We start from the raw sequence: 23171 nt of genomic DNA, 5'->3' as shown, positions 1-23171 counted from the left end.
CAGTTGCCAGCCTCTACATGCTTTCACGAGCCTCTGCTCCAGGGAACAGGCAGCTGGGACCCATGGCAGCTCAAAAAAGGGGATGGTTAGCAGGAAGGCAACTTCTTGGGCCTCTCCACTGACACAGCTGAGAGACAGAGTTGGTTGGACTGGAACTTTAGGAAGTCAAATGTATGACAGCTTGGGGGAAAAAATAAAGAACTGACTCTGAAGGAAAGGGGCTCTGAGAAGTCAGTAAGGGTTGAATGTGTTTCAGTATCCAGGAAAGTCATAAGATAAGTAAATGGTCCCAGCTCAGGAGCTCCAATCAGGACCTTTAGAAGTAGATAATACTCCAGTGCAGACACAGCCCACATCTAAATGGGGATGTCAGCCACCCTTCCATCTATCCATCCATCTACCCACCATCCATCCACCCATCCCTCCACCCATCCATCCATTCACCCACCCACACACCCATTCACCATTCCACCATCTGTTCAACCACGCATCCACTCATCCATCTGTCTGTCCCTCCACCATGCATGCATCCACCCATCAACCTATCTATCCATTTCTTCGACCATCTGTCCATTCATCCATTCATCCCCCAGCTACCTATTCGTCATCCAACTATGCATCCGTCCACTCATCCATCCTACCATCTGTCCATCTCTCCATTTGTCCATCCATCCATCCATCCATCCATCCAACCATCAATTCACCCACCCATCCATCCACGTACCCATCCATCAATTCAGCAGATAAACACAATACCCTGGGCCAGGATCCGGGGGTACAGTTGAGTAATCCAGTTCCTATTTTCATGAGTGCTCAAGTTTGTCTTCAACTGGGCCAGGCCTCTCTGGGATCCTCTGATTGTACCTTATGATGACCACTTGGTGTATTCTCCCAATGAGTCTGTGGTGGGGTAGAGGGTCAGAGAGAGGTTCCTGGACAAGGGGCTTTGAGACCTCTCCAGTCTGGACAACTCTCTCCCACCTAGACACCTGCAATTGCCACTTCCTGAGTCTCCCTGCCTCCTCTACTGCTTCTCATAGAGAGCTTTTTACAGAGCAGATGTGATTACCACTCGCAGACTAAATCCCTACAAATGACATCTTCCATCCTTGGCTCTTGGAACCATGACAAAGGTCCCTCCTATGGCCTCTCTAGCTTCCCCTCGTACACTAGGTGCTTTCCTTACTTTCTGGGTTCCAGACACACAGGCTGCTCTCAACTGTGTAAACATAACCCCTCCTGCCCACATCCTTTGCCTCTGCTGTTCTCTCTGCCTAGGGGTGGGGAGGGGGTAAGGGCATGCTGGGCAGAGAGTATCCTGTTAGAGGATGCAGTGAGTGGCTTTGCCTGATGTCAGAGCAGGGGGCACAATAAGACTGCAGGAGGTTGGAATCAGACTGGGGAGTGCCACAAATGTCAGTGGGGCATGGCATGTGGCCTTGCGTACATGAAAGGAAGTTATCCTGCCTCCCAGTGCAGGGGTCCCTGGAGAGAGGACTATAGGCCATGAAGGACAGTCCAGGGGCAAATGTTTGTCATCAGAGGAGCCCCCCAGGTGGCTCCAGGGTGCTAATGGCAGGCCGGTGCTTGTTGTTGCTCTAGGGAGGGGGCCACATAGACATGGCTTCCATCTTGAAGGCCTCCTCATAGCCCCAGGGTGAATGTGGCAGACAGCCAGGCTAGACAGGTTAAAAGGGCCCAGGCCTAAGAAAGGACCCCTCCATAGTGGGCGAGTCCCCCCATCCTGTTCAAGCCTGGGTTGGTTGAGAAGCCATATTTTTCTTGAGAGGGGGTCTCACTCCCATTGCCCAGGCTGCAGTCGTACAGTGATATGATCACAGCTCACTGCAGCCTCGACTTCTCAAGCTCAGGTGATCCTCCCACTTCAGCCTCCAGAGTAACTGGGACTACAGGCATGTGCAATCAAACCTGGCTAATTTTTGTATTTTTTGCAGAGACAGGGTTTTGCCATGTTGTGCAGGCTGATCTTGAACTCCTGGGCTCAAGCGATCTGCCCGCTTCGGCTTCCCAAAGTGCTGGGATTATAGGTGTGAGCCACTGCCCCCGGGCCACATAGCTTTAAAACAGTCATCTTGAGGTCAGTTTCCACATCTATGAAATGAGGAGAAGGATCCTGCCAGGCGAAGGATGTGAAAAGGCGTCCTCGTTATGGTTTCTGGTCCTCCTCAGGTGTCTCCAGGAAGACAGCTCCAGTAGCAGTCACGTGAACGGGTTGGGAGGCAGGAGTCGGCTACCCTTAACCCATAGGCCGGGTTCTGCCTTCTCCCCATTCCACGTCACCCTGGTCCCTCCTGTCCCTGCCCAGCCCTCCCTCCCCTTTCAGGGTAGAAGCCATGCTCTGTGGTGAGGTGTGCACCACCTGTGCTGGCCTGGCCCCCCTCTCCTTCCACCTCATCCCACAGCATCTCCTTCCGTCATCTTCCCCAAACTTAGCACACAGTGTCCTTGCTCCAGGCCTGGACGCATGCTGTTCCCGCCACCTGGTGTCCTTGCCCTCCTTTTCCACTGGGCTAACTTCTCTCCATTTTTCAAATCTCAGCCCCTACATTGCCTCCAGGAAGCCTTCCCTGCCACCCCCAGGCTTCCTGATCATCCCCATGTCTCCCTTTGGGCTCCCGCAGCACCTGGTTATTTTCTGGGGGGCAGTTACCACCACAGGCATTGTGTCTGCCATGGTGCCCAGTGTGCCCACAGTACTCAGTCAGGGCCTGGTCCAAGCTGGAAAGCACTTGCTGGATGAAAGAGTGAAGAGCATGGGCCTATTTCCAACTGTCACAGAGAACACCTGCCCTGCAGGTGCTGCAGGGCCAGAAAAGCAACTGTGACTCCTCCGCTGTTGCACAAATTCAGCAGCCAGTCCAGGGGGTCATGTCCCACAGGGTGAGCTTGGGGTGGCACACCTCTCTCATCCCTGTATGACAGGGCTAGCCCCACAGCAAATCCCCCTGAGCCGCTCTCAGGTCACACAGCCCTGGCCTGAGCCCCCTGGAACAACCTTTACAAAGCGACTCTGCCTGAGATGCCTATCTGCCAAGGAGGCTCGACGGGGAGGCAGCAAAGCAGCGGGGAGCGTTTCTGTGCTGCTGATGACCCCTCTCACCAGCCTGCACTTTGGCCCTTTTAGAAAGACCCATTGAGCAAATACCCTCTTCTAGCTCAAGAGCTGCGAAAGGATGTTTCCTTGATGATCTGGTGTTTTTTTAGCAAGCAAATGAGCTCAGTTGCTGCTTTACCTTGGCTTCCAGGAAGCTCACAGCAAAGCCTTGTGCTCCGTCACTGCTGTAGCTTCCCCTACCCTGATGTCCCTGAGTTCACAATCCTGCTTGGCTCTTTTATCCTTATACTCGTAGATTTTGGTTTTATTCTCTTTAAGCTTTTTATTGGTGAGCCATAGACTCATATCCTTTTTTCAGAAGTAGGTGGGGTAACAGTAATTTTTGTTTCTTCTCTGAGACAGGGTCTTGCTCTGTTGCCCAGGCTGGAATGCAGTGGCACCATCACAGCTCTCTGCAGCCATGACCTCCCAGGCTCAAGCAATCCTCCAACCTCAGTCTCCCAAGTAGCTAGGACTACAGGCATGTACCACCATGCCAGCTAATTTTTGTATTTTTTGTAGAGATGGGGTTTCATCATGTTGCCGGGGTTGGTCTCAAATTCCTGGACTCAATCGATCCTCCCGCCTTGGCCTCTCAAAGCGCTGGGATTACAGGTGTGAGCCACTACACCCAGCCGTAAATTTTTTAAAGTATACGTTGCCCATACAGGAATTGGTGGAATCTTTGGGGTGCCTAACTCTGGGGCAAGAACAGGGAAGGAGACCCTCAACAGCACAGGATTTAGAGTTGGGACCCAGATCAGCCCCATTAGACAAGAGGTTCCTGGGAACAGGCCTATTTCCCTGCTGCACCTGGGGCTTCGCCTCTGTGTCTCCTTCGAAGACCCAGTGCTTCCTTACAAAACAATGAGCAGACAGGTCTGCTCCTCAGCACAGCTGTGAAAATCAACTGTGTAAAGCAAATCCCATTGCAGAGAGGTCCAAAAGCTCACTGAGAAAGCTTAGGAGTTGGACTAGAAAGAATTCCAACCCCGTTCACTCTTTTTTTTTTTTTTTTTGTAGTCAAAACTGAACCTCTGCTCCTGGAGAATGCTCCCAGTCCTGGGCCCCTAGCTGGGGGTGGGAGTGACATCTCAAATGGGTGGTTGGAGCTCAGTTTCCTTGTTTGCAAAGTGAAGCGGCTGGACTGAAAGCTCAGCATGGGCCCTCCTGGCCATGGCCCTTGAGAGCTGACAGTGGAAGCTTCTGTGTTCCATGATGCTAAAGGTTCAGGATGCAAGGCTGAGGCCCTAGGGTTTGGCCACATGGAACCAGAGACACCCACTTCCCAGGCTCACACCACCTTTCTTTATTTGTAATGAGTGGGACTTTTTCGCCCCATGGTGGTCCAGGCCCCAGAAGCAGCCCTACAGTTGTAAGGGGGCAGCCAAGTGTACAGGCTGGACACAGCTCCTTCAATCAGAACTACAGCTCCACAGACCAGCAGGAAATCTCCACTCCCGGGGGCCCCTCCTGGTAATCCAGCCTGCTCTCTCTGAAATGGAAAGACAGACAGACAGATAGGCATGTGGTCAGCAAATCTCAGGTGTGGTGGGAAAGGAGGGAGACAGCTGGGGAAAGGAACATGGAGGGTAGGGAGTCCTGGGGTCCCTCTAGAATTCCCTCCAGCACAGGCGAACAAGGCCCAGTCACCCAGAGCACTACCCTAGAGAAGTCAGTATGTGAGGTCTCCAGGGTTTGGGGCTCTGGGAGTTCAGGGTGTGGACAGGGAGAGGTTCCTACCGTCCCCAACCAACCCCAGGGATCTCAGGGCCCATGTATTTTCTGTGGGTCTGAGAAGGCCATCCATCTTTTGTGGGGTCACTGAAAAGCTGGCTTAGACATGTCTACAGCATCAACCTTCCACCGGACTGTGTCTAGTTCCTGGGCAAGGACAGGAGTGGGGCCCTGGAGAGCCTGGCTCCTGGCCTCCCAGTCCCCACCCCACCCCAGCCGGGCTCAGCGGTCTGCTTGTGCCGAGTCACCTGGTGGCAGAGTAGTCACTGCCCTGAACCCTCAGCGTGCGTCTACTGTCATCTGACGCTGCTGGAGATTCCCAGAGCACCTCCTGGTAAAACTGGCCTGAGATACAAAGGGTGGGTCAGTAAGGGTGAGAGACAGAGGGAGCCTGGGAGGCGCGTGCAGGGGAGGGCACCGCCTGTTCCCGGGCACAGCTGGTTTCTGAGGAAGGCCGGGCACAGTACCAAGGGACCCGCCAACGTGGCTGGAGAAGCGGCCAGTGTCGCGCAGAAGCAGCCGGAGCCCCTCCCCACGGCCATCCCAGGACAACAGGCCGATGGTCACTTTGTCTGGGTCACTGAGCAGCAGGAGGCCCGTCTTGTCCATGGTCATCTTCAGGCTGTGGAAAGACCCAGCGTCTTGAGCGGGAAGGTAGAGATGCGTGCTCGGAGCCTCAGCAGTCAGAGTGGGGAGCGGGCTGGGCTTCCCCTCTTGTCCAGGAAGTCATGGAGTGGTCTTGGGTAGGAAGGCCCTTAAATCTTCTGGGTTTCCGTTTCCTCATTGGTAAAATAGGACCAAAGTTAACCTAATGATGTCCGGTTTCCCCAGCACGTCTTTTCTTTCTCTTTTTTGTGGGGGCAGGGACAGGGTCTCACTCTGTCCCCCAGGCTGCAGTGCAGTGGTGTGATCTCAGCACACTGCAGCCTGTGCCTCCTCGGCTCAAGTGATTCTCCCACCTCTGCCTCTCAAGTAGCTGGTACTGCAGGTACATGCCACCATGCCCAGCTAATTTTTTTTATTTTTAAGAGACACAGGGTTTCACCATGTTGCCCAGGCTGGTCTCGAACTCCTGAGCTGAAGCAATCTGCCAGCCTCAGCCTCCCAAGGTGCTGGAATTACAGGCGTGAGCCACCGTGCTGGCCTCTGGTTTTCTTAAATTCACTTTCTCATAGATTAGTTTTATATGATTGAAGGAGTTTCTCTGATGCATCCACTGTATCCCTTTTGTTCTGCAGCTGGTGCACTCTCTTTGGATGACTCGTGTTTGATCACGTGTTTAATGTCTAAAGGGTAGGCCTCTTCTCATTCTGTCTCCTCATTTTTTTAGTTAAAATAGCCCTTGAAATTCTTGCCTTTTTGGTGTTCTCATGAATGTTAGGTTCCTTTAAGCATGTTGAATAAGACCCTGCTGTTACTCAGAGGTTATTTTAAACAAATTTTCCCTAAACATACACTGTCCTGTTGTTTCAATTCAATCTAAAAGATGTGGTTTTTTTTTTTTTTTTTTTTTTTTTTGAGACAGTCTCGCTCTGTCACCCAGGCTGGAGTGCAGTGGCGTGATCTCAGCTCACTGCAACCTCCACCTCCTGGGTTTAAGCGATTCTCCTGTTCAAGCGATTCTCCTGCCTCGGCCTCCTGAGTAGCTGGGATTACAGGCATGCGCCGCCACCACGCCTGGCTAATTTTTGTATTTTTAGTAGAGACTGTTTCGCCATGTTGGCCAAGTTGGTCTCCAATTCCTGACCTTAGGTGATCCACCTGCCTCGGCCTCCCAAAGTGCTGGGATTACAGGCATGAGCCACTGCGCCCAGCCTATTTTCTTTTTTCTTTTTTTTGAGATGGAGTCTCGCTCTGTTGCCCAGGCTTGAATACAGTGGAGTGATCTCCACTCACTGTAAGTTCTGTCCCCAGGTTCATGCCATTCTCCTGCCCAGCTAATTTTTTTGTATATTTAGTAGAGACAGGGTTTCACAGTGTTCGCCAGGTTGGTCTCAATCTCCTGACCTTGTGATCCTCCCGCCTCAGCCTCCCAAAGTGCTGGGATTACAGGCGTGAGCCACGGCGCCCGGCCACTATTCTTCTTTATGTCTTCTGTAGCTCATGAAAGTATTTGGACTTTCTCTCCCCATAATTAATAGGATTTTACTTCTATTTCATTTTCTAGGCATAAAAATGCTATTGATTTTAGTGAATCTACCAGATAGCAAGGAATTTTAGATTTTTTTTTTCTTTTTTCTTTTGGGGACAGGGTCTTACTCTGTCGCCCAGGCTGGAGTGCAGTGGTATTAACTTAACTTACTACAACCTCCGTCTCCCAGGTTCAAGCAATTCTCAGCCTCCTGAGTAGCTGGGATTACAGGTGCCCACCACCACACCTGGCTAGTTTTTGTATTTTTAGTAGAGACGGGGTTTCACTATGTTGGCCGGGCTGGTCTCAAACTCCTGGCCTTAAGTGATCCACCCACCTCGGCCTCACAGAGTGTTGGGATTACACTTGTGTTGGGTGGCATGAGCCACCGTGCCTGGCCAACTTTTAGATCTTTTATTTTTGAGATGGAGTCTCACTCTGTCGCCCAGGCTGGAGTGCAATGGCATGATCTCGGCTCACTGTAACCTCCGCCTCCTGGGTTCAAGTGATTCTCCTGTCTCGGCCTCCCAAGTAGCTAGGATTACAGGTGCATGCTACCATGCCTGGCTAATTTTTTGTATTTTAGTAGAGATGGGGTTTCACCGTGTTTCCCAGGCTGGTCTCAAACTCCTGAGCTCAGGCAATCCACCCACCTCAGCCTCCCAAAGTGCTGGGATTATAGGCGTGAGCCACCACACCGGGCCTAGATCTTTTATGAAATTGGGAAGGTTTTTGGGTGAGCCCTTGGATTAGCTGGGTGTGCACTCATCTGTCAAATGCAAGGGAGTTCCCGAGGAGGGCTGGGTGAGGCAGGGCTGGACAGGGCTCTCCACACTTGGAAAAGGGTGAGCTATGACACAGGCTGGGGGCTCGGAGGCCACTGTCCACGGAGGACCAGGGCCTCAGCCCTTCCCCGAGGCCCCTCGTGATCTGCAAAACTGGAAGACTGTCCCTGGAAGGCCACTGTGAAGCAGTGAGCTCCCCCACCCAGAAGAAGTGGCCTTCTGCCTCCATTATTCACCAGCTGCTCAGTATTTGAGGCCACTGACTTGTGTCTCCTTAGCAAAGCTCCAAGGATATGCTAAAGAGAATGCTGGTAACCTGCTGTCAACAGTGCTCTCTAGCTTCTCACTACTGGCATCAGAATATCACGTCACTACGTAGACAGCGCCATCCTGTGGGGTGCCTGGGGGCCACTGCATCATCTGATGGCAAAGTGCTCCCAACTACACTCTCTCATTGGGTTCTCCCCTCAGCCTTCTGACTCTGGGACAGGATGATTAGTACTGGTTATTAGTGAAGAAACTGAGGCTCAGAGGGACTAAGCTGCCTGCCCAGGGTCACAAAGGATTAGCAGCAGAGCTAGCTCCAAACCACACTGTCTCCTGCATGGGATAGTGACCTGGGTTAGGTCCCCAGGACAACTCCTCAGTGCCCTCTGGAACTGCAGGGGTATACGGCAGGGCTCTTGTCTCTTTGCACCTTCTGTGAGTGTAGCCGCTCCATTCTCAGGTCCATGGCCTCAGGCCACCTGCTGGTACCATCATCAGCCACTGTAGCCTGAAAGGGCAACTCCTGGCCCCGGGCTCCAGCCTGGGCCTTACCCGGGCATCACTGAGAACAGCGTCTCCTTCCACTTGTACGCAGAGCTTCTTCGGTTCCGAGTTACCACCACGTGTTCAGGGGATGCGTGAACCCGGACCGGAGGATTCTTGAAGGTCACTTCGATCCATGAGAACCCAGCCTTCTCCCTCTCATACTGGCCAGTCACCTCAATCCCTGGGAAGACCAGACCAGAGAGGTCAAAGTTGGGCCCCAGCCAGGGCTGACACCGACCTGCACAGGGAGTCCTCCCTGATCACAGCCCCTGGAGTTCCGCAGCAGCCCCCTCCCTCATCAGGAGGGGCGTCCCTTTCTCAGCACTCCTTCACACTGGGGGCTGGCTCCCACAATCTCTGCACTCACCCCTGGTGTCTATGGCTTTGGAGGGGCCCCTAAATCCTCAGCGATGGCCACCCTCAGATAAGGCCTTTGAGAATTAACTTGTCTCCAGTCAACAAGCCTTCAGAACGCCCTACGGAGTGCCTGGCCCTGAGCTAGATGCCGCAGCCAAGGGTAAGATGGAGAATCGGTGCTCCCTGCCCTCAGGAAAGACACTCCCAGGGCTGAGTGGGGAAGTGGGAGACCACATGTATCCGAGGAATGAGAAAGCCATGGATGTCCTTTGGCTTTGAGCGGGGCTGGGCAGTGGGGGGGTGAGCATCGCTGAGTGGAGTGTGTCTCCAAGTCTGGGTCAGGATTGAAGGGGCGGGGCCCAGCCAGCACCCCTGTCTCTTCCTGCCATTCTCATCCACACCTTCTAGGGTCTCATCTTTTGGGGCTCTGTATCTGCAGGCACTAACTCCTCCATGTGGAACATCCTCGTGCTGGTCTCTGTGTGCCCGCCAGGGCCCTGCCATCCCTATGTGACCCCAGGAAGCTCCCTGGACCCTTGCCCCACCCTGGCTCCTCCTTTAGGCTCACCTCCACATGGCTGCCATGCTTATCTGTGCCTAGGCCACCCACACCTGCACACAAGGTGCCCAGTGGAAGGTTCCTGGGGTGGCTGTGTGAGTGTGTGCCCATGCCAGGGGTTGGAGGCAGGACCATGCTATGATCTGGGAGGGGCCTGCATGGGGCCAGCCTGCACACACTGTGTGTGTCTCTGTGGGCAGGTGGTGGGTGTGTGTCAGTGGTGTCTGGGTCTCTCTGGGTGTGCCCCCTCTCACCTTGCTCAGGGTCTGAGAGCAGGTTCATTGGCCCCTGGTGGTGTCTGGGGTCCACACAGAGCCGCTCCACGCTTTGCCCAGGCAGTGGCAGGATGGCGGAGGGAGCCTGTATGGGGGCTGGGACAGCCGGGGCACGGCTCCTGGAGCAGGAAGGGCAGGCTGGGGGCAAGGATGCGGAAGGGGCCAAGGGGCTGGGAACTTACCTGGGGTTTGGGCTGTCACGGTTGTTTCTAAAAGAAGAAAAAGTCTGGGTTTAGGCAGCCCCTTCCTAAGGAGTGGGAGGTTGAGGGAAGGAGTAGTGACTAAGTGTGGCCGGGTTCCCTCTCTACTTCAACATCAAGACGCTCACGTGACAGGTCACTCCCCTCCCAGGATCCCCCTGTTAGGACAGGGCCTCTGGCCTTGGGGGCACCTTTGATTTTGGTATTCATGACATGAGACACAGCTGGATCAGGATTTGAGGTGGCTGGTGGTGCTGAAGCAGGCATCAGGGCAGGAACATCAGGAAACAGAAAGGGAGCAAGGAGACCGTCAGGAGGCGAGCAACCAGCGGCGCAGCCACCGCTGCCACCAAGCTCCAGCCCCCCATCCTGCCACACATACGCTCCACCTAGAATGGCCTTTGTCACGGGAGATTTTCAAACAGAAGGGCATGCTGTCAGGGATAGGTCCAGCCTGGCTCTGCAGCTGCGTTCGAGTGCAGATTTGGGGATCAGAAACAGTTCAAGGGACCTCTGTTGACTTTCTGAACGGAGGAAGCCCTCCCTTCCTAGGTTTCCTCATGAGTCAGCCTCTAGAGTATAGTGGATCCTACTCAGTGAAAGTAAAGGACAGGTGAAGTCCTGCCTTGGGGAGGGGAGGCCTGATGTCCGTACAAGTGGTAGTGGGGAGAGGGGCCTTTAGAGGGAGGAAACTGGCAAGGACTGCTCCAAAGAGCGCTGTGACGTGCACACTTGGCCAGTCTCTGCCCCTCTTAGGGCCTAGGGTCCCCTCTGAACAAGGAGTGTGGGAGAGGCTGCTCCGTCACAGCTTGTGGTCTGACAACCTCAGGGCAGCTGAAGGACCTGGGAGAGCTCGCACCTGAGATGAGACGCTGAGGACTGGGCATGGGGCAGCTGCAGAGAGCTGGGAACGTGAGGACAGCCTCCTTAGGAAATGCACTCCCACCCCGGCCCCAGTAAATGATCCCAGGTTGAACTGACCCACAATTACTTCACATCGTGCCCTCATCAGCCATCCCTGGCCTGGCCTGTGGTGCGTGCTTTACCCCACCCCCCTCTGTGGGGCAAGCTGAAGGACCACCATGAGGAAACTGAGGCTCTCACAGGACCTGAAGACAGCTTACAGATGGCCAGACGGCGGAAGGGGCGGAGAGCAGCACGGTCAGGAGCAATAGGAGGTCCTGGGCGTCCAAATTGCACCGGGCTGAGAACCCCGGGTCCGAAATTCAACAGGGAGCCAGCAGCTCCAGCTTTGGAGAAGTTGACAGATGCAGTCTTCTCTCAGGTGGGGTGTGGGTCCTCACAGCCAGGGCTTGAGATCCACCCACGAGTGGGTGCAGAGAGGGCAACTACGTCCCCTCTCCCCACACCCGGCCAACTCAGGGAGCCTCTCCCCCCACAGCTGGGAGATAATCAATGCTGGAACAATAATGGACCCCCCTCGAACTCCGCCCCCCTGGGGATGTGGCAGAAACCCTCAAACTACCTTGTCTACTCAATCCTCTTCTTGGAGAAAAGGAAGCCTCTGTGTGGTCAAGTCCTAATCAGATACAACTGAACTGAGGCCCGAGGGCTGTCACCAGCCAGAGGAGCTGGGCAAGACACTCCCCTCCATAGCCAGGACCGAGCCCAATCTGTCAATCTCCCCTCCCCCAACCTCCTACTTTTTCACCTGGTTTTGGCATTTTTGCTCCCTGGAGATAATATCTGATGAAAGTGGAACCTGGAAATCAGTGGGACCTGGGTTTGCATCTTGCACCCACCTTCCTGTGGCCCCACTTGGATGGGGACTGTATTCCTAGTGCTGGGGACAGGGCCTGAGGAGCAGCCAATATTTGAATGCACAGGTGACTAAATGCACCAGCGTGCTGGGTCAGACTATGCTGCCTCCTGGCAGCAGGGCTGGGCTGGAGAGGCCTGGGCAGACCTGGGCCCTGGCCAGCAACCTCACAGGGCTGGTGCCCTGGACCCTGTTAGCAGACCACCACCCAGCACAGCCTTTGAGGATGTTCGCTGCTTACCTGAGTGGACATTCCTGTTTCTACTTTCTGGATGAAACAAAGAGAGAGAGAGACAGACAGACAGACAGAGACACAGACACTGTCAGGGTGGTTTTCATCAATTCGAAGCGTTTGTGTTTTATCTTGCTACCCAATCCTGGACTATATCATAGGTGCAATGAATTTGGGGAGATAGGAGACCCGGCTTCACTTTCCTCATCAGTGAATAGGCTGAATCTCCCAGGGGGAGTCTGTTGGGGACACGGTTGGGGTCTTGGTCAGGATGCAGGGAAGAGTTGGGAGAATGCTGGGTCCAAACTCTGCTACCTGGGAGGCTGAGATCTCAACCCCACACCCACCGCCTTCCACGGGCTTCTCAGCGACTTGAGACTGCTCTTGGTCTTCGGGTTTGGTGACTACCATAGATGTGAGAGGCGTGACAAAGCTGTAGGCAAGCGATAAATTCAGCGCTCGGGTCCGGAGGGCCTGCTGATCAGCGTCAGATGCGGAGACACTGTAGGTGAAGGACATCAGAGCTCAGGAGGTCCCTGAATTCGGAAACAGATTTTCCATCCAGCCCCTTCTAGGGAGGTCCCTCTGGGAGCATCTGGAGCTTGGACATGACACCAAGCCCCCCTCTCTCCACGCTTAGGTGCTGTCCCGTGCCACCGGTGCCTGCCCCTACTGACAGGCTTAGGGAGGTGCTGATGCACTCACGTTTGCTCCAGCAGCTGCTGGATAGTCAGGTATGCCCACAGCCTCTCCATGAAGTTGTGGAAGATATACTTGGGGCTCTGGAACTCCGCCTCCTGCTCTGCCACGCTGGACTCGGTTTGAAAAGTGATGTCCTGTGTAGGCTGGAAAGAGGGGCCCAGCCAGGGCAGGAACAGTGAGAGCCGGACATCTGCATCTGGCCTGGCACTTCCAAGCTCTTCCATGATTGGAGCTGGGGCAGGTCCCACACACTGACTGTGGGGACTGCATTTCCTTTGAGTGGGGGTAAGGAGGGGGCTTAGGGGTGCAAGGGGCTCAGTCACAGAGCATACAGAGATGAGATGGAGGTGAAGATAAAAGGTAACAAAGTAGCCCAGGTGCAACAAGGCAGGCACGGCGCCAGGACTCAGATCAGCCAAACCTCTGGAAGAAAGGGATGGGAACCTCAGGCCAGTGTAGAAACAGCAGCAGGAGGCCGGGCGCGGTGGCTCAAGCCTGTAATCCCAGCACTTTGGGAGGCCGAGACGGGCGGATCACGAGGTCAGGATATCGAGACCATCCTAGCTAACATGGTGAAACCCCGTCTCTACTAAAAAAAATACAAAAAACTAGCCGGGCGAGGTGGCAGGCGCCTGTAGTCCCAGCTACTCGGGAGGCTGAGGCAGGAGAATGGCGTGAACCCGGGAGGCGGAGCTTGCAGTGAGCTGAGATCCGGCCACTGCACTCCAGCCTGGGCGACAGAGCGAGACTCTGTCTCAAAAAACAAAAAACAAACAAACAAAAAAAAAGAAACAGCAGCAGGAAGGATTTGCAAGTGAAGTGTGGAGCAGGAAGGGTTCCTAGCTACAGCCTGCCCTTACCCCAAAGGTCGGGGAAAGGGACAGGAAGGGAAGGACCTTCCCGGGGCTCAGAGGCAGAGTTGAGAACAGAAGGCAGATGTCGTGGCTCCGGGTCTGGGGCTCCATCCACCCCAACGGCTGTCCCTGTGGAAGCAGGCCCGTCTGCGGCTGGCCACTGTGGGACCATGACAGGGAAGCGTGCACCCAAGCTCTGTGTGAACCTGCTCCCTCCTCCCTCAGGGAGGGGCCTGTGGTCTCAGACTGACCCAGCTTGCTGCCTGGGAAATGGGCTCCTAAGGCAGAGGAATCCCAGGCCTCTCCCACCAGAGCTCCCCGAGTGGCCAAGAGACCTTTTCACAATGTGGATCAGACCTCTGCCTCTCCTCCCACTGGAACAGCGTGTCTCTCACCCTGGCTGGCTTTCCACAGCTTCCGCACACACAGGCTACCTGCATGGATTTTGCCCCATCCACACATACAGCTACTTAATTGATATTTTTCCTTAAATGAACTTTAAGTAGGCTAACAATTTTTACTTGGCTTTATACCCATAAAATCTTGGATCTGGGCCGGGCGCAGTGGCTCACGCCTGTAATCCCAGCACTCTGGGAGGCCAAGGCGGGCGGATCACAAGGTCAGGGAGATTCGAACCATCCTGGCTAACATGGTGAAGCCCCGTCCACTACTAAAAATACAAAAAATTAGCCGGGCGCGGGTGGTGGGGCCTGTAGTCCCCAGCTTACATGGGAGGCTGAGCAGAAGAATGGCTTGAAACTGGGAGGTGAGCTTGCAGTGAGCCGAAGATTGCACCACTGCACTCCAGCCTGGATGACAGAGCGAGACTCTGTCTCAAAAAAAAAAAAAAAAAAAAAAGAAAGAAAAAAAGTAAAACTTAGGTCTGAGGTTCAGGTCATATTTTTCAGAATACACATTAAAATAAGTAAATAACTACTAAAACAAAGCCATGTCTGTCTGTGAACTCCCTGAATCACCTTGGGTTCTGCACTGTGGGAATCCACGGCCTCCAATCTAAATCAGCTGCGGACATGTATGGAGTGCTTACACTGGACATCAATCACAGTGGCTTTATGAGGGGGGCAGTGACTTATTCCCATGTTTACATAGGAGGAAACTGTGGTACATGGAGATTAAGTGACTTCTCCATGTCTCCCATCTGGGAAGTGGCACAGCTGGGTTTGAAGCCAGGCAGGGTGGCCACACAGCTTGTACCAACAGTCATGACACTTGGGGACTTGTCCTGAGACAAGGCCATGGGCCCCCAACACCCACTGCTATTCTCTTCACACACACTGCCCTCATGCCACAGGGGCTTGACATATTCCTCCATTGCCCCATCTGGACTCTTCCCACCTCCTACTTATCCCTTAGTCTCTGCTGGGCTTCCTCCAGGAAACCCTCCCTGATCTCCAGGCCAGGCTGGGGCTCCTACTGCTGCTCCCCTGAGTCCGGGGTTAGATCCCAGCCTGTAGCTCGTTTGTGTGATGATATGTCCTTGGGCTGTCTCTCCCATGAGGGCACGGAGGGGTCAACCTCATTCACCACTGCACCCCAGGGCCTGAAGAAGGCCCTGCCGCAGGGCTGGTGCTCAGTTTCTCTTTGTGGAATGACAGGGGGTCCCTGGAAGGAGGCAGGGAAGGCTGGGCAAGGACAGGGTGCCACGTAGCAAGCTGGGCTCTTGGCCCGGTTGCAGTGGGGCCCAGGGCAAGCTGTCTGCCCTGCCTGGAGCTCAGTCTGCTCATCTGTGAAATAGGAACAGCCCTCCCCTGTCCAACTGCAACCTGAGAGGGCTGGTACCAGGACAGGAGGGGAGGACAACTAGGGAGGAATCCCTGCCCTCACCTGTGCTCACAGGTGCACACACCAGTTGCCGAGGGCCTGTATGTGCTGGGCATAGCACAGGTGGTCTCATGAGAATCACTCCATTTTCTCACTGAATCCTTGCCATGCCCCTTTGTCATCCACAGGCAGCAGAGGGGAAAGCTGGAGCGGGGCAGGTCTGGGATTGGAGCCCAGCCCCTCCGGATGCAGAGGTGGAGGCTGCCCTTCCCCTCCAGGGTGGCTTTGGCCACACTCACCAGCTTCCCACTGACTGTGGCTGTGAGCACATCAGGCCCCTGGTCCTGGAGCTTCCCAGCCACCACCATCTCTGAGCCCTTGAAGAGGAGCCGGAAGTTGTTCTGAGTGATCTCCTCCACGGCATTGCTTGGGTACTCGAAGGTCACTGCTGTCAGCAGTGGATTGGCCACTTCCTGGTAGAAGTCCTGCAGAGTTGGGGGTGTCATAAAAGCCAGGCTGGGTCTGCCCACTTCTCTGTGCAGCCCACCTGGGGCATGCTGGCACCTGGAGCTGCAGGGCAGAGTCCGAGTCCTCATGGATGCGCCGGGCCAGGCCACCGTTGTCCAGTGCCAGCTTCTCTAGGAAGGCATAGCTGACGTCGAAGCCGAAGCCCAAGCAGAAGAGGCTGTACTGGCCACTTACAGCTTCCCGCACGTTTTTCTGGATGCTCCTGGGGTTAGTCTCCCCTGGACCCAGGGGTTTGGGATGAGGGTGAGAAAACAGTGATTTGCTCGATGAATAGCTCTGGAACCTCAGAGCTGAGGGGCCTCAGTAACCCCCTCTCCCTGCCCAGTTCCCACAGCAAGCCCAGGTGCAGCCCCAGCCACCTCCCCATGCAGCGTGTCCTGGAGTCGTGGGCAGGGCCCTCACCCACGGTGGGGTCGCCATCGGTGAGCAGGATGATGAGCGAGACGCTCCTGTCGGGCAGCCGCTCCTCCTGGTTGCTGCTGTCCAGCAACTGCACAGCCATCAGCATCGCATCATTGATGTTGGTCCCTGAGGAGCACGCACTCTCAAGGTGGCCCCCAGCCAGGAGGTCTGGAAGCCCCCACCCTGCAGGACCACAGAAGAACTTACCTCCCAGGGCCTGGATGCTGGCAGCGAAGCTCCTGGCCTTGTTCACGTTCTCGGCTGAGGCTGGCACCAGTGATGGCCTCCACTGAGTTGCTTCTGTACTGAAGACGATGAGGTTGAACTGGTCTCTGGGGCTGAGGTCATCTAGGATCTTGATTAGGGCTTCCCGGGTCTGGTCAGGGAGAGGAAATACTGCTTCAGAAGGGCTCCCTGAGGGCTCGTGTGCCCTTGGGCTGGCATCCTTGGACTCCTGTCGCAGGCGTGAGGTCATGGTATCGGCTCTAGGAACAGGGGCTGCCATAGGCTCTGGCCAACCTTGGCTCCTGAGAGCCACCCGCCCCACGGCGCCAAAAGGTGAAGGAACGGGGTCTGCCTGTCGGACCACAGCTGACAGCATGAAGGGCCTGGGAGTTCTCAGGGCCCTGTCCTGGGCCACAGGACCTACCTGTTGGATTTTCCTGCCACTCATGGAGCCGCTCTTGTCAATGACAAAGACCACATTCTTGGGCATTGTAGTTAGGCCCTCGGGGGCAAAGTAGTGTACAAAGTAGCCATTCTCGATCTGTGACCAGAGTAAGACCCACCCAAGCCATCAGAGCTATGATCGTGCCCTATCCCCATTCAGCCCCCTTACCCCAAATTCTTGGGTTTCTGTGCTCTGTTCCAATCCCATTTCCATCCCACTGCTAACCTCCCCAAAACCTTGCCCTCTTCAGGGCTCAGACCAGCCCTTTCTTGCAGAAGCCTTCCCTGCTCATGCATAGCCCACTAGAACTCTCCCTGCCACTTTTCCTTCTGTTTGTTTTAGTATTTCAGATGGCTTATACTAAAAAGTTCAGACATCATAAACCTGACAACCAGCAAAAGAGGGAGGACTTCAAAACCATGGAGTAAAAGGGAAGTATAATAACAATGGCAGAAATGGCTGGGCGTGGTGAATCACGCCTGTAATTCCAGCACTTTGGGAGGCTTAGGTGGGAGGATCACTTGAGCCCAGGAATTCAGCACCAGCCTGGGCAACCTTGTCTCTACCGGAAAAAAAAAAAAATTAGCCAGGTATGGTGTTGCATGCCTGTAGTCCCAGCTACTAGGGAGGCTGAGGCAGGAGGATCTTTTGAACCTGGGAGTTTGAAGATGCAGTGAGCCATGATCGCACCAAAATACAACAACAATAATAATGCCAGAAACGAGTGTGAAAGAAACTACTGCAAATGTGTGTAAAACTGAGTTGTGAGCCCCCAGCAGCAGAGGCAAAGAGGGAAACCCCACAGGGCAGATCTTCTCAGAGACAAACCTTTTCTGCCTGGGAAAGGGAATAGTTTCAGGGACAACACAACTAAATCACGTGTTTTCTGTCTGTGCTGGTCCCTGGTGCACACTGCTAAGTAAGGGTGGTTCTTTTCCTCTTCTAAAACACCCAAGCTCAGGCCCTTGCGGGTGGACAGACCTCCAGGCTGCTCTGCTCTTGCCTGGAGTCCACCCACCTGAATGGTGCCCCCGGAGACGGCCCGGTCCACATCATAGCGGATGATGAGGTGGCCGTCCAGGACTGTTTCTTGCTGCTCTGGGGACTTTTGCTGCTGGGAGAGCGTTGGCTTGAATCGGATGTGAGCCTGGAGGAATAATCTGGGCTGAAGTTGGGAGGAACAGCAAAACCAGGCCAACAACACCCTCTACCCAGTCCATATATTGGGAAATGAGAATTCCAGGATGTAGCCTTGGGTCCGTATTCCAGGGCACCTCCTTTCAGGCTGAGTTGTTGATAGGCCGCTTTCACATACGGGAGGGGTGTGATGAGCGCCCTGTTCCTGGAGTTGTGCAAGCAGAGGCTGTTCCAGGATGTGTGCAGTCCAACCATTTCCTCCTCTCCACTTGGCCCCAGGACCCTCACATCAGTCTGTTCTCCAACCCCTTCCCAGACAGATCTCAGGGCTCATACGAGGACACCACAGTCCTTCTCTAGGCTTTGCCCTTCCCATCTGCCAAATGACAGCAAGGACGCAGGGATCTCAAGAGCCTCTCCAGCTCACACCTCACTGGACGGAGAGCCCATCCAGCTCTCTGGAAATCCAGGCTTATAGGGCTGGCCTGAAGGCAGGTTCCTTGGTACCCTTGCCTGCTGACCACAACAGACCCACCTTGGTCTTATTCTGCGAGGTGGTGAGGGCGTCTACCAGCTGGTTGGTCATGAAGGTGCTCTCTGTCTCCAGGAAGCTGATGCCCTGGGGCTCGAAGATATGAATGTCCATCTGGAGGCAAGAGGTGGGTCCCTGGGTCAGCCAGGAGCCTCGGTTGGGGCTCACACGAGGCCCAGGGGCAAAGAGGGGCCGTCCTCAGCAGGGCAAGGGTCATGCAGGAGGCATCCCCGGAAGAGGCAGCAGCAGGTACCTGCAGATGCTTGACCAGCTGCTGGGGCCGCACTTTCAGCAGCAGCTCATACACCCCCAGACACCGCTTGAGCAGTTCCTCATAGACCAGCTCAAAGGTGATCTTGGCATTGGGAGCCACACTGACAGACACCTGGAACTGCTCCATGTTTCTCCCGGTGGCCCTGGGGGAGAAGGGCATCAGGCCTGCCCCTCCAGGACAGGTGGGGTAAGGCTGGCGGAGGTGGGGGCAGGGTTAAGGGCCAAAGGCAGGGTGGCCTATGTTTAGACCCTCTCTGCTGAAGCTGCCCCCTGCCAGCTCACTTGACGAGTCCAGCACTCTTTCCCTTGGCCACTGCTGCGCTGTACTGCGCCTGGGCTTCGGCCTTCTCCTTGATGATCCCTGGGTAGGTCACGCCATCGATGATCCTGGGGGCAGAAGGGTGGGAGTTGTTGAGAGCCTGGTGCGAAGGTCCCATTCCACTCCTGCCTCCTCCAGAGAGCCTTTCTGGACTTGGTGTGCCTCTTGACACAGTGACTCCTATCTTTGCCTGAGCCCAGGGCCATTTATTATGCACCTACTGCATACAAGACTCTGCACAGGGCACTCTGCAAAGTGCGCCAGGCCTCTAGCTCCCAGAGGTGTGTACGGTAACAGTAAGCATTCATTTTATAGAAGGGACGAAGGGGAGGCTGCAGAGGGGCAGGGCCGGGCTAAGTCCTGCCTTCTCTCCACCTGTCCAGTCTGGCCCAACTGGCCCACATTCCCACCTGCCCCTTCCACTTCACGGACCATTCCAGGGGAACCAGCTCATCACCAGCAAGAGCTCTCTGAGTCACACTTGTTCCCAGCCCTGCGTGCAGCCATGTGGGGCCAGGACTGAGGAGGAAGGAGATGCAGGGCTGGAGGCTCTGAGCCCTTTCCGCCTACAGCAGTCTCCCCCTTCCCTCCCATAAGAGGCAGGCACCCTGCAGGTAGGCTGGCATATCTGGAAGGAGGTTTTGGACAACTGGTGGACGGGACTCCTGAGTGTGTGGACACACTCCTAGCAGCCATCCTTTGGGGGCTGAGAAAGAATGGCCCAGGACATTTCTCAGGGAGGAAAATGACTTCGCCAGAGCCTCCTTGTGGGGTAAGTAGGGATGTGCCTGGTCAACTTCACCTGCTCTATCTGTGGGTGGTATGGAAGTGTGGGAGTGTGTGGCAGCGGGCAGGAGGGGGAGCAGCCAGGATGTCAGGACTATGCGTCCCTCCTGCCTGATCTTCCTGGTTATAATTTAACTCCAGCCCCAGATGGGGCTGGTGAGTGGGCAGCAGCACTTCTCCTCCTGGGTAGGCAGTGCTTGATCTCTCCAGATGCCCAGCTGGGGCTCCTGGCCAGGTCAGGGAGCAGGGAACCTGCTCTCTGCTCCCCTAACTCATGCAGCAACAGGATCAGGGTCCAGAGAATGCAAGTGACAGTCCTGGGCTCTCAGCAGATGCAACGGGCCTGGACCTGGCAACTGCTGACCCTAGCATCCATGTCGAAGGCTGACACAGCCCATAGGCCTTGCACTGCAAGCTGGGCAGCATAGGCCCGGGCTCTGGGTTAGGAAAAGTAGGGGCTGCTGTGGAGTGAGGGATGCGTGAGGCCTGAGGGAGGAGACCAGCCCCCACTGCAGTTTTCCAGAGGCCCCAGTGTGGACCCTGCATGAGAGACACTCCCTCTCTGCCCCACCATCGCCCTCTCTGTTTCTGGGAAAAGCCTTACTCTTGTCCTAAATCGCAGCTTTTCCTGGCAGCAAGGGACAGACAGCGTCCTGGTGCATTTAGTAAACATTACAAAACTGAGTTGGGAAGGGTAGGGGAGGGTGGCAGAGGACAAAGTAAGGACCACCACTGGCTCAGAGTTCAGAGAAACCTCAGGCGTCTCTCATGCAGCCTGAGCAAAAATGTCCTCTGCAGGATCCCAGCTTGGGGCATAACTAGGAGAATCCTCCTCAAGCCACTCTCCACTGTGGGGAAGCCAAGGATCTAGGAGGTTTTCTGTACTTTGAGCTGGAATGTGTATCTTGGTGACTCCCTCTTGCCTGGTTTGGCCTCAGGAGGCCTCCAGTCTGTGCTCCTCAAAGGCAAAGCCACAAAGATGCTGTGGTTCTCTGCCTGCCACCTGGACAACACTTAGGGATGATGAATGGCTGGATGGAGGGAAGGACCACGGTATCTTTGAGAATAAGTCCCTTGGCGAGTCCCTGTTCCCTGTGTGCCCCCCAGGTGCAGGGTGTCCTGAAGATGTACACCCTGGCATGCCTCACTTCAAGAAGAGGGTTTGCTGGCACAGAGCAGATGGAGTCAGCACTGTGGGGTGTGGAGAGGGGAGGACGGTGGGAAGACACCTACATGGAGAAGTTGGTGATGAAGGCTTTCTTGGGCAGCTCCATCTGGAAGGTGGCCTCCTGCACAGTGCTGGCCCTATTCACCACTCGGCTGGTGACGACCGTGTGGGCAAATCGGGATGAGACCCTGGAGTCCACGGTGAGGCTGTAGATGTCGATACCATTCTGGACCAGCAAAGAAGGGGAGTTGCAGGGTTTCAATGCCACCTCAGCTCAGGGTGACACTCTTCAAGAGTCGGCCCTGACTCTGGCTCCAGACCAAACCCTGGCCCTCAGTCTGACTAAGCCACTGACCAGGCCTCAGGCTGAACCCAGTGAGGCATCTCCTATGTGAATATTTGTCTCAGGTAAGAGGTAGCTGTGTGCTTCATTCCCCACCCTATGGCACCACAGGGCAGGGGTCACATCCTTCTTGATCTATGGGGGCCCAGAGCGCCCCTTGGAGAAGAACAAGCATGCAGGGAGTGGAGCTGGTGAAGCCGGGGCCAGTGTCTGGGAGGGCATCACACACTCAGCCTTTGGCAGGGGTGAGAGTCCTGGTGGGGTCAGGGAGCTTTGCATGCTGGCTTAGCTTTGCCCAGAAAAAGGGCAGTGACCAGGTCCTTTGATTTCTGGAGACTTTGGCCTCTGTGGCAACAGGAAAGCTCCCACCAGTCTCCTACCAGGAAGCCCTGGGAGCTGGGAGAATTCGGAGGTAGACTAGAGTCTGGTCTCTAAGAGTTGGGAATCTTCCTCTCTGCTCTGCAGTGGACCCTCCCCAACTCACCCCCTCTTCTGCAGGGCACTCCCTAGCATGTGCCATTTGCCTTGAGGCCTGTGTCCCCCGAGGAGGGGCACACGGGCACCTCTTACCTGCTTGTGTGCGACACGCTCACGCGCACCAGCTCTGCTCGGCTGCATGAGGCTACCTGAATGCAGTTTGGCACAGAGGTGCCAAGTGGCTTGTTTACGCGCTTGGGTATTTGCTCTGCAACAGGCACTGTCCTAAGCACTTAATAGATACAACGGGTTTGGTTTCCACAACCACTACTCTCTGAATAGGTTCTAGTATTACCCTGTTTTACAGATGAGGAAACTGAGACATAGACAGAATAAATCACTCCCCTGAGGTCACTTACTAGAAAGCGGTAGAACCAGGCTCGTAAAACTGTATTTCCTCATTTGTAAAATGGAAATGATTGGATTATCCCCTCTATTAGGTGGGAGAATACCAGTAAGGCCCTTGGGGTAGTGCCTGGTGGGAGGTCTGCACCATTTTTTGGCACACACACTGATGCACACGCACTCGCGCTGGACACACTCGCACATGCGGAGGCTCTTCCCTACTTCCCAGGTGTTCTCTCATCCCCCAGCTCACGCCACACCCATGGACACTGGCTACCTTTTGGGCGGTGGTGGTCTGGTGGATGGCCAGCAGTGAAAGCAGGACCAGAACTCTGCTGCAGGTACGGACAGGCCCTGGGGGCTTCATCGTGGCTCCAGTGTCTGCCAGGAGGCTTCTGAACTTGAGAGCAAGTGGGGAATGGATTAGTAACTTGTTTGCTGCCCCACCCACATGGGGGCAGGTTCTGGGAAATTGGCATCTACAAGCCAAAAACCACAGTGGCCTCAGATAAGCAAATGACGAATGTCCCGTGGACCTTGGCTGGGGGCAGGAATGTATACTAAAGAAAGGTATGCTCAGGTTGGAGTGGGGGTAGGTGCCCCTTCTGAAAGGTGCGAAACCTTCACCAGGACCCTTCACACCAGGCATTCCACCAAGCTCCACAGGGCTGGGAGGGAACTGACAGTGAAGATGTCAGTCTGCTCTCCGTTAAGTCCAGCCTGGGGAGAAACGGGGATGGTGAGGAAGACTAGGGCTACAGGGCTACCCTAGTGGCTTCCTGGAGGAAGGGGGCTTGGCCACCAGGTAAGTGTGACTGGCTGATGGGAGGGCCCAAAGGCATGGAGTGATGCTGGGAGGTGTCTGTGTG

At 55.1% G+C, this 23171-nt stretch overlaps 1 protein-coding gene across 3 annotated transcripts; it reads right to left on the bottom strand.

Moving 5' to 3' along the window:
* Window positions 1-4400: 4400 nt before the first annotated feature.
* Window positions 4401-22761, bottom strand: ITIH4 (inter-alpha-trypsin inhibitor heavy chain 4). Of its 3 annotated transcripts, none has more exons than XM_017862473.1 (24): window positions 22580-22761; window positions 21203-21363; window positions 19147-19251; window positions 18845-19007; window positions 18595-18705; window positions 17941-18069; window positions 16902-17018; window positions 16460-16628; window positions 16253-16378; window positions 15887-16068; window positions 15622-15807; window positions 12690-12829; window positions 12332-12486; window positions 11994-12020; window positions 11645-11695; window positions 11459-11512; window positions 11097-11222; window positions 10164-10226; window positions 9955-9981; window positions 9752-9868; window positions 8588-8762; window positions 5320-5474; window positions 5101-5197; window positions 4401-4610 (listed from the first exon to the last, which is right to left on the bottom strand). In XM_017862473.1, exons 1-24 carry the CDS (start codon window positions 22667-22669, stop codon window positions 4541-4543), a joined length of 2796 nt encoding a protein of 931 aa, XP_017717962.1. In that variant the 5' UTR covers window positions 22670-22761; the 3' UTR covers window positions 4401-4540. The 3 variants fall into 3 exon arrangements, with proteins under 3 accessions (XP_017717962.1, XP_017717963.1, XP_017717964.1); XM_017862474.1 differs by having other exon boundaries at window positions 4410-4610; window positions 11459-11497; XM_017862475.1 differs by lacking the exons at window positions 11459-11512; window positions 11645-11695 and having other exon boundaries at window positions 4410-4610.
* Window positions 22762-23171: the final 410 nt, after the last annotated feature.

This window comes from Rhinopithecus bieti, unplaced genomic scaffold, assembly GCF_001698545.2.
Source record: "Rhinopithecus bieti isolate Rb0 unplaced genomic scaffold, ASM169854v2 scaffold_64314, whole genome shotgun sequence".
Classification (NCBI taxonomy): Eukaryota; Metazoa; Chordata; class Mammalia; order Primates; family Cercopithecidae; genus Rhinopithecus; species Rhinopithecus bieti.
Note: the sequence above shows the minus strand (reverse complement) of the source record. Positions and strands in the feature narration are given on the sequence as shown.

What these genes read in the sequence shown, in the direction of transcription:
- ITIH4 (XM_017862473.1), bottom strand. Translation starts at nt 22,669, where the DNA reads ATGAAGCCCCCAGGGCCTGTCCGTACCTGCAGCAGAGTTCTGGTCCTG. An exon ending in AAGAGTGCTGGACTCGTCAA is followed by an intron (nt 19,008 to 19,146) that starts GTGAGCTGGCAG and finishes CTTCTCCCCCAG; the next exon opens with GGCCACCGGGAGAAACATGG. An exon ending in AGTGACTACTCTGCCACCAG is followed by an intron (nt 4,611 to 5,100) that starts GTGACTCGGCAC and finishes TTTCCATTTCAG; the next exon opens with AGAGAGCAGGCTGGATTACC.